The sequence below is a fragment of the Meleagris gallopavo genome, chromosome 5 (assembly GCF_905368555.1).
Source record: "Meleagris gallopavo chromosome 5, MGAL_WU_HG_1.1, whole genome shotgun sequence".
Lineage (NCBI taxonomy): Eukaryota > Metazoa > Chordata > Aves > Galliformes > Phasianidae > Meleagris > Meleagris gallopavo.
This window is the reverse complement of record NC_139408.1, coordinates 21,692,686-21,711,053: the sequence shown is the minus strand read 5'-3', so window position 1 is coordinate 21,711,053 and position 18,368 is coordinate 21,692,686. Positions and strand designations below refer to the sequence as shown.

Here is an 18,368-nt window from a genome sequence, read left to right as displayed (position 1 = left end):
GGAAGAAAAGAAAGTACAGGTGTACTTTCCCTCATATTAACCACAGTACAACAGAACCATATGGAACAGACCATCTTTCTAAACAGATCACCCAAAGATTGTATGTGCTGATAACATAATAATATTAACTCTGTTCATGAGATAAGAATACCAAGGCTAGAAGGGGAATGGATATGCTAGACCTCCTGAGCCATAGTACAGCAGGTTGCACCCTGGTCCATGCTGAGACCCGTGAATAGGATGATTATTTCTGGCTGACAACCTCCACTCTTTGCAAGACATTTTCTGTCCCACAGAGAAACTTACTTAGCATACAAAAAGGGAGGTAGATAACTTTGGCCTCCTATATCTGCAAATATTTTCCCCCAGGATGGAATAAATGTCACCCTCAGAGTGGGTCATGCAGCTGCATCACAAGCTGAGTGACATTACTGTCACATCAGGTGCTGTCAAGTGTTGAGACTCCCCAGACATTTGCACAGCACTCCAGACAGTCAGGGCACTAAACATAAAACATAAACGCCTGCCACTTCTTCCTGAAGCTTGACACATTTCACCCTTACAAACATCAGCTCCTTGGTGCTCTCTTCCATTCTCTTCTTCTATAGCCATGCTTTGTTTGCAGCAAATGCCTCGGCAGTTTGTGACATTCATGATTGTTAGGAAAGATGCAGGAATAGATCTCAGAAACACCGGGCAGTTGCTGTGGCAACCCTGTCCTCTTCGGACCACAATATTCAATGCTTTAAAAAGTTCCCAGATCCTTTGCAGACTTAAGGGAAACAATGCAGCGGAGAAAAATGAATGATTTTAAAGTAAGGAGGCAATCAAAATGGATCACCATGAGCCACATGGCCTTGCCCTATCAAACAGATGATAATGATCTCTCCTTGGCAAGGAACAGCAGCTGCAGAGCAGTACTGTAAGGCATAGGCAAGGGCCCATGGACAAGGCAATTTGAAAACCCCCACATTTATCATCTGTTTTAATGCAGAACAGAACTCCAGATCAGTGGTGTTTTTTTTTGTTTTTGTTTTTTGTTTTTGTTTTTGTAAGGAAAAGGTGGGAAAAATACCACTACCCTTTAACACCTTTTAACTGGGGGGACTAGTATTCTTAATTGCTTTTGATAAATCCCAAACAAATGAGAATGTACTAGCTATCCTACCAAAAAAATATATATTATTATATTATATTATATATAAAAATATATATTAAAAATAATCCCTTTGTTCCATCTGCCTACACAGATGCTAAAACAAAACAGTTTTTCCAGGTTTAGGCAGTTTACAAAATCAAAGGTTAGGAAAAACATCCTGTAAAAACAGCCTGTCTTAAATGAAAGATCTCAAGAATTCTAAATAAAATAAAACTGCTGGAAATCTGAAAAGTGGCATTATTTATCAGATCCTGATGGTCATCTTTTAAATCCTATTAACAATAAGAAAACCACATCTCAAAGTGCCATGAATTCTATACACAATAGGAAATTCTTGAGCCCCAGAGCTCATAACTCAAAATGATGCAGCTCTTTAGAAACTAAATAAATCTCACAAGGTATAGGGGATGTATTTTAAGTAAAACTTGAATGCAACAGAGGTGGTAAGAAACACCCTAGGTGAAGAGAGGCAGACGTGGAATCTAAGTTATTCTGCTTAGAGCCAAACTGATACATATGCCACATATTGCATGTGTAACTCTAAACTTAGTTTCACTTAATCAGTACCTCTGACTTACTCCAGGACATAAAATCACAGCTAACATGGTGTAAAAGGTCAATGCGAGTGATCTCCAGCACACTTGTTCTGATTAAGGTATGAACACACAACCATCCATCAAATAAGAAGGTGAAGGAGCAGAGGGAGAACCACAACCACAGCCCACAAGAGAGTCTCAGCTGACCTACAGGAAAATCAGCACTAGTTAATGAATCTCACAACCTTGGCGTACTTGTTCCTAGCTGCTCTCCCCTCCCTCAGAAGCAGCACAACCCAGGGCTCCAGCAGCCATCAGCTTCCAGGCAGACAACAGCCCTCCCCTCTGCGCAGCTCAGACCGCGGGGCAGGACTAAGTGAGGTCTAACCAAGGCATGCAGGCTGGCTCCCAGCTGTTTTTGCTTTCCCAATGAATAACAGATACTGCGTCAAGATGCACAATGTCATGCTGGTGAATTTGCTGCTCTCATAACACCTCATTTTTCTCCCCATCTGAACTTATTCTGAAAGTGTGTGGTTCATTGTCCCCCTTCTTCTTTGTCCTTAACTTGTGGCAAAGGTAACACAAAAGAGAGGTGGCTGGTTATTGCTAATGCATCTGAGAGCACGACCATTAAAAAGAGGGCTTATTCTGGAAAGCACCATGGTTTTTCTTGCTGTTCACACAGGCGGCTAATGATCACCCTAATAGCTTCTCTCTCTGAAGTCATAATAAGCTTACAAATGAACCTATTCAGCACATATTAAAAAGCAAAAGATGCTCCTTTGATTACAGACTTTATGGAACTCTGTGTTTGTTCAGGAGGTGCTGCTGGGTGCCCACTTGCCTGACGGAGCTGAGTGCCACATCAGCACTATCACCTCTGCTGCAGCCATGCAGGTGTTGGGGAACGTGGTCATCAAAGCCCATGAACCCCAGCACTTCTAGGGATTATGAGACAAAAAATGAGTCTAACCCTTCTGACACCTAACACGATGAGGCATTGAGCAGTCAGTTCACGTCCCTGGGCAGCTAGCAGAACCTATTGATGGCCCACTCTGGATAAGAGGCACCTGTTTGTCCTGGCAGTAAGCTAGGCAGCACATCTATTGCTTTGAAAGGGGAAGGCCTTGTGGCTCACAGTAATCCATTTTGATTGCTTTCTTATTTTAAAATCAATCATTTTTCTCCACTGCATTGTGGCTTTGCTTTCCTGAGGTGAGGGTAACAGGGAGCTTGTTTCTTTTGTCACCTGTAATGCTTTCTCTACTATAACATTATCCTTAACGCCTAACTGCTCAAAGCCTGATCTAAATCCCACTCACATTGCTGACAGATTTAAAAACGTCTTCAGGAGAAGAATAAAAAGAATTTTTCAGGTGGGAAAAACATAGTGAAATCTGGGAGCTCATTTTCGTTATGGTGAAATATTTGACCCAGAACATTAGTGAAAAAGTTAAAAGAGCACACCTTTATTTCCCCTTAGGGAAAAGAACACTGCGTACAGTATCCATGCTTTCCCAAACTACCCTTAATCCCTAAGCACAATGTATCCACAAGGAGCTTAAGTGGAGAGATGTGGGGAGTGAGACCCCTAGCACATGAGGAACGCAGCCTAGGCGCTGATGGGGTGGATGCAGGGCTTTCAGGCAGCCTGCTCCGTGGGGAGAATTTCAGCCGTAGGAAACATCACATCTGCTCTTGGAGAGCTCGTCCTCTAAGTAAGCACTTCTGCGTTGCCTGAAAGACAAGACCTCTGTGCAGAACAGATCTTTTCTGCATCTCCAGGAGACCGGCTGGGGTTAAGGCGGGTCAGATGATGAAATACAGATAGCTTTGTGTTGATACTACCCACGGTGCCTATTAGGAAGGCCGTAATTGTAAGAAAACATTTCTCAGCAAGGATATTTAATACAGTGCCAAAAAGTCTCCCCAGGCAGGCTTTGTTTTAAGGTTTGTGAGCTCCAGGGAGAAAGGATTGTATCTCTAGTACTGAAGTGGTTCAGGGCCTGCACGGTTTTAGTTCCATTGTAAGCCGAATAACACACAAAGGCAGCAGTGAAACTTCTCTACCAGAATCACTTGCAAGATGCTGGGAATAGCCTGGGGCAAAACCTGAAGCACCATCAATCATCTCTATATGTAAGAATTGGCGAGCACTGACAGGGTGTCATAAGGACTCTTTCAAAAATGAAACAGCGAATTTAAGCATGGAAATACTCAGGATGCTGATGAATTTTCTTTTACTCAGTCTTTGTTAATATTTTACCTGTCATGAGTAAGTAACTGAAGACATAAAATTTCCTCTAATCCAAATCAGAAGGCTGGATTAATTCCAAATGTACCAGTGAATCATGAAGGCATGAACTGAAACACCAACTATGAGGAAGCTCACATGGTCTCCATACAGCACAAAACCCCACTCTGTGACTGGGCAGCAGAGCGCCTTGCCGTTCACACCCAAAAAGAAGCAAGAACAGAGTTGGATCTTGTCCAGCAATTCCTATTTTTACAAAGACTTGGTAATCTTTTCAGGGAGAACAAAGAACAGAACATATTGACAAAACCAGATCTCCTGCAAGGGGCAGGTGCCAGCTAACCTCCATGTCAATCAGGATTGGTCTGAATTCTATCTGCATAATCACCAGCTTTTGGTGGCTGAAGCTGACTATATTCCATATTAGCTGTGCCTTTCTCTTGATCAGCACGGCATTCAAAAGCAATGCTGCCTTCCAGCCAAAACCAGTATATTTTTCAAAGTATCACTGGTATATTTGGAGGGCAAAAAAAGCCAAAGCAGTCCAGGTTTAGGTTCGGACATAGAAAGCAGTAGATGTTCAAGCAATGCCTAGCATTGCCAATCAGACCTCAGGAGACATACTCCTGGTTAGCCTGACACTGCTCTGAGCTCTGCACCCACAAGTCTGGAGTGACACAGCATTTAATGGCCTCTTCACCCATCACTGTTGTCAGCGTGGGGAAAGAAATCTTTCTGAAGACACTGTGGAGTTTTGCTGCATTTAGAGATAAATTATGACAAATTTCAATTCATGACTTGTGGTCACCATCTTGCATGTCTGGTGATACGTAAACCATCTTGTGTCATTAATACCACTTCAGTGTCCTGTGCTTTACACATCATAGTCTGAGAGCCCCATGTGAAGCTCTGTGCCTGTCTTCCTTTTACATGTGGGTACGGAGACCCAGAAAGCCCCCCTGCCTTTGTTCCAACTTACCCAGCAAGTGTTCCAGGCAGCTTCTGCAGCCCCCTGCTCTAGTTTTCCATTTTTTTTCTTTTATTTCCTAACTTTCCCACTCTTCTGCAAATACACTGCTTAACACAGGTATCTGCACTATATATCGGATGCAATATTCTTGTTTGTCACCTGATTTTCACATGCAAGTTGACAAATTCAGCAAACGTGACTTTGCTCAGAAGCATCCAAAAATCTGAGTCAAAGTGTATGAATGACAGAATAAAAGTGGATGCCAAGCAAGCCCTCATTTAAGCACTTCGCATATCCTGTATGGAAATATCAGCTCCAGAAATTCAGTCTTCGATGAGATGACATCTCCTTACATAACATCCTATTTTTTGACTATCGTTGGGCGAAACAGTTTAGGTTTCTCAGCTAATACTTATCTGCTGCTTTTCCTGCTATCTTGGAGGATTACAAGTAAATTAGGTGACTCCAAAGCATTCTGGGGGAATAGCTAGGATATCCTCCTGGCAAAGTCAGAGGTGACCAGATAACTAAAGAAGCTATCAATACAGACTGGGGGGATTCATTCCTATAAGCCAGAATAATACTACTAAGCCTGTACCAAAAACCCAGAACAATGACTTTACTACCACTTAATCTTCACTTTTGGCTCAGTGATTCCAAAATTAATCCCTTCAGCTGGACTATTACTTGGGCTACAGATTTTTATTTTTATTTATTTTTTTATTTTTTTAAGAAATTCATCTGAGGGCAGGATATTTTTCTAATGTCAGATCTGATTCGGGAAAAAAATGACCACGTTGGTGGATACTGTATCAGCAACTAATCAACAAAACAAACTTATTTTAATTAGGATGTCAATTATGCAGTGGTTTGGCCAAGATCTCTGCCTCCAGTGGTATACATTTATAGGAATCATAGACGAGATAAGAAGAAATTTACCTCATACATCCCTTCTTTATTTTGAAGAAACAATGCAGGATTCAGTTTATGATGTTGGTTTTAAGCTACCACCGGTGGTTATTACCTTAGCTTTGTTTGGAGACCTCCATTTTACAGCCTAGCTGTAGCAGCTTATAAAAACAAAGGAATTCGCCTGGAGCGAAGTGTCCTTAACCTCAATGTGTTTGAGTTATCTTTGTTCAGACTGTGCTTCACTTTCCCAATCCCACAACCAAAGTGTGGCCTGATTTGTCAGCTTCTCCTCCAAGGGAGGCCACATTTTTCTAGTTGAAGTATGTATGTTAGAAGTTATGTTGTGACTACGTTCCCTTTCCAGGATCTTACTGCAACTAAAGGCTTAGTGAGTGTTTTAATTGAAACTTTAAAATATGGGTGCATTTGCCTTTTTAAAGATGGCATACATTTTTTTGTTGAAAGATCTAAATGTAGATACACCAGAAAAAAATTGTCCTTTTCCATAAGCTAGGGTAAGCCATGCCGCAGTAGGGGATTCTGATGCTCTACCTATGCAGGAAGAGCTAAATTAGCAACCCCGCATAGTGTAGAACAAAATTTCTTAGCATCTACCCTCTTTAAACAATGTACAGTTTGAGCTATCAAACCAGTGCAGCTTACTCCAAATCCCAGAACAAAATACAGTCAAAAGCCTTTTGCTCCCATCAGTTTAAAAGCAGGCACTTTGAGCTTTACACAGCCATTAAAAATATACACCCATGAGCAAAAAAAGAAAGAGGAAAAAAGGCTCACCTAGATATGACCTGCGGAAGCATTAGTTCACACATTAAACTAGAGATCTACCATTAATTACAAAGCTTAACAGATTCTTTGACCACCACAAAATAGAATATGCACTTCTAATGACAACTGAAAAAAACTACATGAAAACATTAGCAGGATATACTAAAAAATGGCTAAATCACAACCTACCAATATTCCTCAAGTTCACTTTGTAGGTAAAATGCGAGCAGAGGCCAACTTCACATCAAGCCCAAACGCCAAGCACTCTGTCACATCCTCACCAGCTCCTGGGCAGCCTGTTGCTCCACAATGTCAGCTGTTAGAACCCCAGGCAGCAATGAGCTCTTCCAGAAATGGGCAAATCCAAGACCTAAGCCAAGTTCTTATACTTGGGATTGCTGCACAGAAAGAAGCACCTGCAGAGGTGGGTGCATTTTGCAGCCTTAACTCTTCTTCGACAGTGGTTTTCAAAATACCAAAGACAGCTAATGAGACAGCTAATGAGTGAGTGCAAGCAAGAGGGAAGTCCTCTTGTCCTTCCAGCTTCAAGTAATACCTCTGTGAAGAGAACCTTACAGATCTTGGATATTACATGACCTACTCAAGAGCTGAGGCCTTGAGCTCCTTCTCATAAGATGTTCTGAATAAAGCCAAGTCCCGCCAGCTCCTCTGACTACCAGCATCTCTTAGCAGGACAGCAAAAGGGACAGCAGAGTGCCTGCTAAGGAAGTTTGTCTCTGAGAATATCCACTACGAATGGGGAAGAGTCGCTATAATTACATTAGAAATGGTAGCTGAAGGCACTGCCACACCATTGTTTGCTCCTTAATTTAACAAAAAAATAGTGTAAGGTGGCTATCATCGGTGGGGAAAAAAAAAGGTGAAACTGTTCTGTTTTTGCATAAGTCTGACGGTGATTATAGGATGCTGACACGTCTAAGAGGGAGCTACTGAATATTTAACCTTTGAAATGGAAGCTTGGTTGTCTCTTGTCCCGTTAACATCCACATGCATCTTCCATTAACTCTAATTAGGGTTAACAGGGTGTTCACATAAGTACCTCCATAATTAATGTTAATTGTAGTGACGAGCAAATGCTGATGGGAGACAAAATGCCAAGTTTCATCTGCAGGGTTAAGCATCCAGAGCCCGGATGTGTCTCATTTCCATCTTCTCCCATAAAGGCCCCCGAAACAACCGCACACGTCGCAGACAGACTGACACACTGAGCCTTGCAGCAGGAGACACACAGAGCCATGGGTAACAGCACACGCTGTTATTTATGTGAAATGGAAACACGGACACACAAAGCCTGACACATACTACGCTGACTCAATTCTGGATGCTCACTGCTGTTACAGGCCCCACAGTAACACAAGACCAGTGCAGACTGACACTACCCCTCTCCCTTTGAGATGTCCAGGCAGCACAGAGCAGCAACTTTCTTTTCTGTCGTATATTAAGATAAGTCACTTTCAATTAACAAACTAAAGAGCAAATAAGATTATCGCAACAGCCTCAATTACCCTTACTAATGCCATTACACCACTCCTATTTGATAGGCTATACAATATTCCTAGATCAGACATTAGCAAACCATTAAAGCTGTAAATGAGAAAAGCAAAATCATCTGCCATAGTCAGAACAGCAACAATCATGCACATTCTGCAGTGCTCCTGGCTCAAACCCTCAGCCCCACAGCAGCTCATTTCAAAGCATTAGCAGTCACTTACTAGCACTCTTCTCTCTCATAAGCTGAGAATTTCCATCAGATCTGTGAGATTCTGAAGCAAAGTAGAGTTGTAAGCTGTCTTTAGTTGGGCAAGTATTTATAAAGTCTCTGGGAGCCACAGGAATGCTCTGCAGTTTCCCTCACGAGTTGCGGATATTATTAGTAGAAACCTTGGAGTGCTGAAGCCTTTCTAGACGGCAAGAAGCCGTTTCTAGACTTCCAGACGGCAAGAAGCATCAGGAGTGGTGGGGAGAGCCCTTGCAGAAGATACACAGGAGGAAGAAACAGGATAATCTTGCTGATGCTCAGTGCTGGAACTAGAGTTGGAGCTGTGGAAAATCTGACTCATCTGTCCAAACCCTCCCCGTGCCCCAGTGCTAACAAACCTCAGTCTTTGGGACAGCTCCAGACACAAAATGCATGTGGGCAGGAGTCCCACCGAAATTAGTAGGTGCTTTGTCTAAAGGATGAGAAAAAAATAATCAATTTGTGTACTTGTCAGCTCACCGACACCAACCCATATTGCATTTCTGAAGAGACACGTCCCCAGGATTCACATCAGAAGTGGACATGTTTTGGCTTTCCTACATGAAAACAACTGCTTTCTTTGCTTTACCCGCTGCCCTGGGGAATTAGTGACTCAGACAGGATGCTGAGCACTCAGTGGGATTTATTTTCCAGCACGCTGAGGTCTTTTTTAATCAGGTATGCTGTCTTATTAATGCAGCTTCTTTCAGACTAAGATTTTAATAAATCTTCCTGCCTCCTCATTTTACCGTCACAATTTTTCAGATGAGCTTGGGGGATTACTGTTCAGGAAGGCAAGGAATAGAAAGCACAAAAGGCATAGACTTGAGGTGTGCCCACTGCCTGTAAAGGCGACAGAGCCAGCTGTGTTTCTAAGGGACCAAGACCTGTGCCATTCCCTTCTCACCTCCTTTAATCCAAGGGGAGCATCATTCAGCCCCAGGCTGTGCCCTTCCCACACAGGCACTGCTTTTTGTGGCACTTGGCCCCACATTACTTCCTCTCCCGGGTCTATACTTCAGCAGACACCTCTGAAGACAAATCTGTGTGTAGTGGTGAAGCAGCCACCTCACTGCAGAGTCCCACAATCCCACAGCTTTGTGACAGACCAAAGTGCCTGCAGGAAAAAGCCCTGCCCTTCCCTCGGCCAGGTTTGTTCACAAGAAGCATTGTTCTGTATCCAAGCAGCTAAACTCAGAAGAGGAAAGTAGAATAGTAGAATATTCTTTCTGGGAAGATATGGGGCCAGCAAACATTTTAGCTGTGCTCTTATTGAACAGAGACCATTTCTTCCTAAACAAAGGCTTGCTTTTTTAAATGCATTTTGAGTGCCTACATACACTATTTTTTACAATCACCCAAAGCAGTGGAAATACATTTAAAAGCAATTGAACCAAACCGACCAGCATTCTGTATTACTTCTCCACTCTGGCTCATTTGAAAACATACAATGAAAAAGAGAACACAGTCAGTTAAAAGTAACACTTGTAAAATTACTTTCACTTTAAGATCAGTGTCATAAAGTAGCAGCTTTAAAATAAGGTGAAACACTAAGCAATAAGCTGCACAGACATTTTTATAGGCATTGGAACAAATGTCCAGTAAGTGTTCACGGAAATCCGAGTTAATTGAAACTTCTGGCTACTCTATATTTTAACTGGATGGCTGGCGCAGCTTCAGCTCCTTGCCAACAGGCTGACAGGGATATTGGAATAGAGAGCAGGAGGGAATCAGCCAGCTGCAGTGAGCAGTCAGAATATAAGGGGATTGTTCATCTTTTCTCCATTATTACTCAACTTAGAAAAGATGTTCTCCGTAAAGCCAGTTAATATCCTCCAGGGCCCTGCAAAACTATATTGACAATACAGGTAGTACACAAAGATGGATCTTATCTGAAATAATTTGCTTTCACTAGGTGTTTTTTCCCCTTTTCTCTGAGCAGAAACAGAAATGATAGAAAAATTGTACAACTTAATCAGAAGCTCAAAACACGTTCCATGCTATATTTCATAGCTTCTTGACATCTCTTGGTCTTTTTGTCAATCTACTGCCCAGCTCACCTTTACAGCTCTTCTGCTCTATTTAGCTCAAAAGAGACAGCCTTCTCTTTTGACGTGTATGTAAATGGGATTTGGCACAGTGAAGGCTTATGTTTATCAGGGGACGCAATTCAATTTTGTACAGGTTAGGAAGTGTGCTGGGAACTTGTGGGTGTGTTGGAAACTTCTGGAACAAATAGCGTATAAAACAACCAAGTAGACAGATGTTAGTATCTTGCATGGAGCACTGCAACTGGACACTAGGAGATACTCTCCAATGCACAGTCACACTTGTGTTTTGAAGAGGCAGAATCAAAACCAGCTGCAGATTTGATGGTATAGCAGAAACAGCAGAAAGCTTCTGCAGGGAGGGTGGACCCTGACTACTTGCTCAGAAATTCACATCAGGCAGATGACGTGACTTTTTGCCCTGCCAGATCTACCTGTCCCCTCCTAGGGCAGTGGAGGAAGCATTGGGCACTGTTTGGGCACTCCTCCAGCTGCAGGGAAAACACTATTGCCACTGACAGCCCAGGCTGGCATTGTTTAAGGACCGAAACTAACCACAGAAGTCATCTGCATCCAGAACTCACAAAAAAAAAAAAAAAAAAAGTCTCTCTCCGAAATAAAATTAAACACAGTTATCATCATCTTAACCATAGCAGATACTTCAGCTTGCAAACACTCTCAAAGCTGCAGAGGGCAATAAATCAGGAGTGTCATTTCCAGCAACTCATCACTGGAGTTGCTTGCTACATGGCCAAAATAAATAAAGAGGCTTTTTTCCTGGTGATGCTCAGAGCCAAGATTTCTTGTGCTGGCTCTTCTCTTAACAAGCACTCCTGTAAATTATAGCTGCATTCAAATTTAGCATTCAATTCCTAATTATTTCTCTCTAATTACTGAATTGCTAGTGGGTTTGGTTCTCATAGGCTGATATACTGCAGCTTACTTATTTAAAGAATTTAATTTAATTCACTCAACTCCAAATGTACACACATGATGTCTCCACTACATTAACTCATCATTGTCACAGAAACCACTCTGAAGGCATTCAAGACCTTCTGGTTTCCAAGCATATTGTCTCAAAAGAATAACAAAAAGACAAAAAGCAGCAATGGGCAAAAGATGCCTCTGCAACGTCACGAAATACTAGCCAAATACTCTGAGGCCATAGCCACGTTCAGCTGCAACATCCCATCCCTTCCAGATCACTCAGAAGGATAAGAGAGTATTTTCAATAAAGCCACAGAGAATGAAGGCTTATACATCTTTGATGCCCTACAGCTGGAAGGAAAGACAGCAGTTAAGAGTTCACTAATCTTGTACCATTGCGCTTTCATTAGTTTCAATTTCAAGTTTTAGATAGTGCTGAATCAAGAAAGAGAGGTTAATTGTTTAACCTTACAAAAACGATCATGCCTCTTTTGGTGCTGCCTTTTTGCCTGCTTCACGTTTTTAGTTTCCCAAAGGATTTGAAGCTCAACAGATTGATAATTCTTTAGTGAATACTGCATCTGTGGAATTGCTACATAAAACGAGACAAGATTTCAAGGTTTCCTACAGCCTCTGAATCTACCTGTTGTATGTCCTCTGGAAAAATACAACACTCTCCATTTGTTTGAAATAAAATTTGAAATCCATTTAGTGTTTCAATATTGCATATGCTCAATTCAATTACTATCACACCACTTTTTATTGTAAGCTGGCTAGGAGAAGACAGTGCAGTTGTATGCGATAGCTAACAGTGGTTTTCAACTCTCTCAAACACCTCTTTTAATGAGAATTTGTTGCAGTTCCATGACAATTTATCCTCGTGTGTATTGTGAGCCATAATTTTTTCCCCTCTCACTCTCAGTAATGCCCAGCACAAGATGCTTTCCCAATATTCAGCCCAGTCTCGTCACTCACACAGATCCGCGTGTGTGGTTAAGAATTTCATCCTCACCCAATCAGTGCCTTTTCAAGTTCCTTCGTGCTAATGTGGTTCCCCAAAACCTCAGAATCACAAAACATTACTCCAATCTTCATTTCGCAGGAAATGAGTGCACATCCTCTCTCTCATTCACTCATTCATTCCAGAAATCACACAGCCCTATTGCCTACCGCCTACACGAAACAAAACCACACCATGGACAAATAGTAACAGGGAAGGGAAAGGGATGTGCTCTTGCTTTTAAGGAAAATTTTCATGGTGTAAATTGCTTAATCTAATAGACTTAGAGGGATTTTAATACTAAAATCAGATTAAGACCTAGTGTATTATTGATACACTTAGTTTGCATGTACTTTGTTTTATCAACAAAAGAGCTGGTAAAACACCAGCAAATTCATTTGTGAAGACAGGAGGAAACCATCAAGCTGAAAAAAAAAAAACCACCCATATTGGTTTCCAGCAATGTTATAGCCAACTCTGCCTTCAGTAGGAGAGGAAAGGGGGCTTGCAACTTCTGCTTCAACCAGATTCTAAGCTTCTGTGAATAGTGTTATTTGTTAACAATCAGTGGCTTTGTGTCCATATTTTTCAATTATGCATGTATGTATATATGTATATTTCTACACACAGAGCCTATGAATATGTAATGTTTCCCTCCCTTCCACTCAGAAAAGCCAAGGCAGAACAGATTGCAGCCTCCAGCCTGTTTTTCAACAGCTGCCTCATGAGATGTCTCTGTGAGCTATATCCTTCAACCTCTGCCTCTCTTCATACATACATAAATAGAAACACGAAGTGTGTACACAACGCTGAAGTGTGATGAAAGGCACAGCAATAATAGCAGGGTAGCAAAATCCTAGGCTGTAACAAGTGAGGATAAGTCCAAACACAGCAGCTGTGGATGCAGAAACAAAGGAAAAAGGCTGCTTACCCTTAGAAGGCTTCAGGTAGGCAGGGAACTCCAACAAAAAACCTTTGCCTCCACTGCCAACCCTTACACGAGGTCCGGGAGCCAGGATCCATCCCTTCCAGTCACTCAGGGCACTACATGCACCTGAGCTCCCCTGGGTTGGCCCTGCCTTCCACCAGGTGCTCAATTACTGGTTCAAGCCATGACTTAGCATTTCCACTACAGTTTGCTACAACATCAGAACAATACATTTTATAATATTAGCACAGTGGAAATAAGGTGCTCTCCTGTTTCAGCTATAAGGATGAGCCAGTCTTCACACAAGAGAAACTTTGTTGAGCTCCATCTCCCAGAGAATATGGTGATATGTTTTAGAAGCCCAACGTAGAAGCTATTTGAGAGCCAATTCAGTGCCTAGTAAGGTCACAAGACAGGCTTATTATACCATCTGTGTACTACATACTATATAATCTATGTACTACACAACAACACACTGTTAATGATGAGCTTTCCAAGTGCTCCATCGAGAAGCACGAGGAAACTTCCTACTGTGCAGTTGGCCCTATCTGAAGATAGGAATAATGCATGATGTGACCAGTTGCTGTCACCAAGCAGTGATGTGTATGAAGTGTAAAGAGCATTTCCATGTTTAAGAGGAAACACTTGACTTCAAATATTCAACAGTCACTTGTCTTTTCCGTGTTGTTCTCCCAGAGTTCAGCTAGAGGGAAGGCAGCTCTCTGGCTCTGACACTGTATTGCCAGGCAGGCTACTTGTCAGCGGTTGTAGCATGAGCGACAGCAGGAGGCTCAGAACAAGTGTGTGAAATAAAATACTTATTAAAGAGATGGCACAATGACTGACTTTCTAAGTGGCATGGGGTGCTTCACCCTGTGGGAGCCCTCACACCTCGGCACTGAGCAGCTGGCTTGCACTTTTCTCCTATCAGTAATAACGATAAATAATAAAAATGGCAGCAAACAAAAGGAAACCCTGTGCTGACCAGCTGCACGAAGTGATTACTGCCCTTGCCTCCAGGGCTTAATCCCCTCATCTCTCCAGGCTATAGGTAGTGATGAAGCTCTGTTAGCCCCTGCAGTGCCCAGGAGCGCTGCAGAGCAGGCATTCCCAGACCTCACCAATCAGAAGGATTCTTTTATATATCCTCATTTTAACAAATAAAGGCAGAGCATAAAGCAAGGTCTCGATCTACCTTCTGAAAGCAAAAGCACATTCCCTGGTTTCCCTGTGCTTTCTCAGCATTGCTGACAGGGAAAGTGTCAAGGCCTGTCCTCCAGCTTAATTGTGAGTTTCTCCTTTACTCCTCAGTGCTGTGCATGCTCTCACCTAGGTCCATCTCCTCCTGTTTCAGTAACCTCCCAAATTTACCAGCCATGAGACAGCACCCAGTTCCTGGATCTGCACCTTCTCAAGGCAAAATCTGCCCAGGGAAAAATAAGTATAGTCCTTCTTTGCTCTTTTGTGAGCATTAACATGGAACATCAGAAAGGACTGGTTACAGGGCACATTATACTGGTGTCCTTGAGTCAATTAATTCATAGCATCCAGCTCCCATTACTGCTGTGAAGTGCAGCTCTAGTGCCAGGAGGCCAGATCCTTTGCAAAACACAGTGTGCCCTGCCCATCCGATTACACCAGCTCTTCAAAAATTTGCTTACAGAAGTGTCAGCACGTGTCTGGGTATTGTGTATTTCTGGCTTTTAATTAGTTTGCCCACTGATTCACTCAGAGGGAACACGAAGTTATCTCGATCTTTTATGTCAGCCAGTCATCCTACCAAAATTCCTTCATTCCTACACGTACAAAAACTGTCTTGAGCTACATAAATCTTTTTTATAGCCTTTCCCTTTACAAGCCGTTTTTGGAGGGAAAAAAAAAAAAAAAGAAGAAGAAAGAAAAGCCCTTTGCAGCAGCACCTCAAGAAAAGCAAAACAACAAGCAGCTGTTTGCAGTAGAGCCTGGCTGCATCAAAGCAACTGGAGATACAGAAAGGAGGCAGAGGAAAGGTAGGAAATGTGGTGGGTCAGAGATGCGGCACCCTGAAGGGTCAACGGGGAAGGTCCTTGCCGTGCTCCAAATGGGAGCTCACAGAATCCAGGAGCACAGCTTTGTCCTGATCTAGGAAACCATTGAAGCATTTGGAGTACATTCAGCAAACCCCAACACCACTGCCTTCTTCAGGTCCTACAGCTTCAAACACATGTTTTTGTGCTGTAGAGACAAAGGCCTTAGCCTACTGCACAACAAAACTTTCCTGCCTGTGCGACTTGAACCTCTGTGCAGAAATTAAAACCGAAACAGGCAGCACTGAGAGAACAAGACAGAGCAGCTCTGACAGGGAAGAAACGCAGAGCGACGCTGATTGATTATTCCCAAAGCACCTTCCCCAGAAGCATTAACAAACTATGTGCCTGGGACAGCAGCCTTGAGCACTGCACGGAAATGCTAGGCTAACTGAACCCCTCCCAGCACCCGCAGACCTTCCTGCCTACTGAGCACGTTTCAAACAGCTCTGCAGTGCGCTATGGCCTGGTCCCCACTAAAAACAACATTTCCTTCCCACATCTCTTTCCTTTTAAATCAAGCTCAAACCCCAAATCCAGCGGCACCTCCAGTATGTATATAGTGGTCTCCATCCAACATTCCTCAGCAATAGCATCACTTGAGATGGGGAGGGGAGACCTGCTCCTCGAAGAAGGCATCGTGCGAGGGACATGGGTAGAATGCGGGCAGTGTCCTCTGGAGGTCTCCAACTTGGCCCACCATGGATGCTGAGGACAGTCAACTCTATGCCCAGCTACAGTCATCAGGACACATTCAGAGAGAATTAACAAAGAAAATAGTGCTTACTAGGTGCACTCATGCTTTATTCCCTGGGTTGCAGCTGGGAACGCTCAGCAACTCAACAAAGCCAAATGGGGAAGAAGGAAAAAAGAAAGTTGCAGAACACAGGTGATCTGCACCTGTGGGGACAACAGCAACTCCAGAGCAGGAAGACAAGCAGGAGGAAAGCCCTAGTGCCATGCTCCTGCCAGACAAACTCTTCCAGTGAGGAACCACAAGCATGCAAAAAAAAAAAACCAAGAAAAAGAGACTGTGCCAGTACCATCAGAATGATCAATAAAGTTTGTAGCTTTAATGACAAAACCACAAAACAAAAAAGAAAACCAAAAAATGAGAAGGAAGGAAACAGTGCTTCAGTTTGAACTGGAAGAATTTTTTTTCTGGAACAAAACAATACAAAGATGTTTCTTCGCCCAACTGCCCAGTTTTGTTCAACCTGAGATGAAACTTTTTTCTTTAAAAAACATTCCCTAACTTTTTAAAATAAAATCCAACTCTTTTTTATAAAAACATTTGGATCATGTCTGAATAGGGAAATGTGGTTTTAGTTTTTAAATGTCAAAAAGAGTGGCTCGGACATTTCTAAAACAAAATAGTGTTCCTTAAAGAAAATCTGGAATCAAATATCTTGATGTTTACAAACTTATATATATAACCCTTTCACTGACTGAAACGATTTGCTTAATTTCAACTTGATTTCACAAAGATTTATGGTCTCCATGAAGATTTTGGAAAAAAAGTTGCAAAATTTCCTTCTTTCATAAAAACGATCTCATACAGAGGTGTGATTCACAGATTTTATACACACAGCTGATTTTCTGTTCTCCGAAGAAACAGACTCTTCTAATCAATTTCCATTACTCTTGTTCAATAGAAAAAGCACCCAGTAAATGACTAAGGCCTTAAGCAGTGGACTAAAGCAGCTTTTTCAGTTTTGTACACCCAATACTCAGGACTATTGAATATCCGTAGGGATTTATACTGCTAGCCTGAAACATCTGAATTCTGGTTTAGATATAAGTTTTGCAAGTGACTCATTTCCAACCGGATCTGAATGTACTGAATGTTATCCACACTGTGGTCATGCTAAGCCACTAGGAGAATCAGAGCTTTGATGTGCTGATCTTCAGGTGTTTCAAATGACCATAAACTGTACTCATGTAAATAGTAAAAAAAAGTACACTCTCTTTTGCCTACCGGCCTTTGGCAGAAGGAGATAGATGAGCAGAATGCCAACTCCTGGTTCTCATCAGTCTAGTAAGTTTGGCCTTAGTGCAGCAACCAGATAACATGCAAAATCGGGATATGGAAAGGGAAATGGATCAGCAAAAGCAGTTCTGGCAAGGGATTGCACTTTCCAGTAACATAATCCATACACTAAAGCCAACTCAGCTAACAGGCCAATAGCTTGTGATAAACTTTTAGCTCCATCCTCAAAGCTGACTACTTAAGCATGGGAAAAAAAGGACAAAGAGATTCTCTGTCTTCTCATTAACTAAACACTCACTGGAGAAATAGTTTTAAATTGAAAATATTATTTTTAGTTTCCTTGAAATGTCCTTCAGAGTCACAAAAGTTATAAATAGCATGGGTCAGTTTGAGGACTCAGTGACAAATTCTGCCCCAAAACACGTCATTTGTAGAGCATCACGTGTACATGGGTAGTCAGCAGGAATGCCCAAACCCCATAACTTGCCCTGCTGCAGAACATGGGAAAATGAGTGGGGTCAGATAGTCACAAACTGCAATATCCTGTCATCAACAGTTTCCAGGGAGAAGTGCCAGAAGAGGCTCAAGATGACAATTACAGCACAGGCAGTTCCCAGGAGAACCTTCCTCCTACCCTCCTGTGCTCAGTGGCTGCTTCATACAGCAAAGAAAGACTGAGCCCATTAAAGCTCTTAGATATTTTGACATTTCAAGCCAATGCTACAGCAAGTCTGAAAATTAACATCTAGTGAGTGTTGGAGGATGTGAAAATAAACCTTTCACAAATAATTTTAAAAAAGGAAGTTTATGTTGCTTAAACATAAATGCTGTGGAACATATTTATTTTTGTATGTGCTACTGGGGGGTTGGTCCACTCCTAGAAGCACTGTGCTCTGGTTTTTCAGAAAAGAAATAGCTGCAGACAGGGCTCAGTTTGGCTGTAGACTTCCACAGGCTGGGCACTGAAGCTAAAATATAGGCAAAGCTTTGCCACTGTATCCCACCACATCATCCAGCCACACAACTCCTG

The 18,368-nt window shown here is 42.3% G+C and overlaps 1 protein-coding gene across 13 annotated transcripts in view; it reads right to left on the bottom strand.

Moving 5' to 3' along the window:
• TSPAN18 (tetraspanin 18) overlaps positions 1 to 18,368 on the bottom strand; it is a 104,345-nt gene that overhangs the window by 28,727 nt on the left and 57,250 nt on the right. The window contains exon 1 of one of the 13 annotated variants that reach the window (XM_085224626.1): positions 8,354 to 8,673. The exons of 11 other annotated variants lie outside the window; for them this stretch is intronic. In XM_085224626.1, coding sequence (XP_085080752.1) covers positions 8,354 to 8,372 — 19 coding nt within the window. In that variant the 5' untranslated portion in view covers positions 8,373 to 8,673. Of the gene's footprint in view, positions 1 to 8,353; positions 8,674 to 18,368 lie in introns of those variants that run through there. One more of the 13 variants, XM_085224614.1, reaches the window with a different exon arrangement.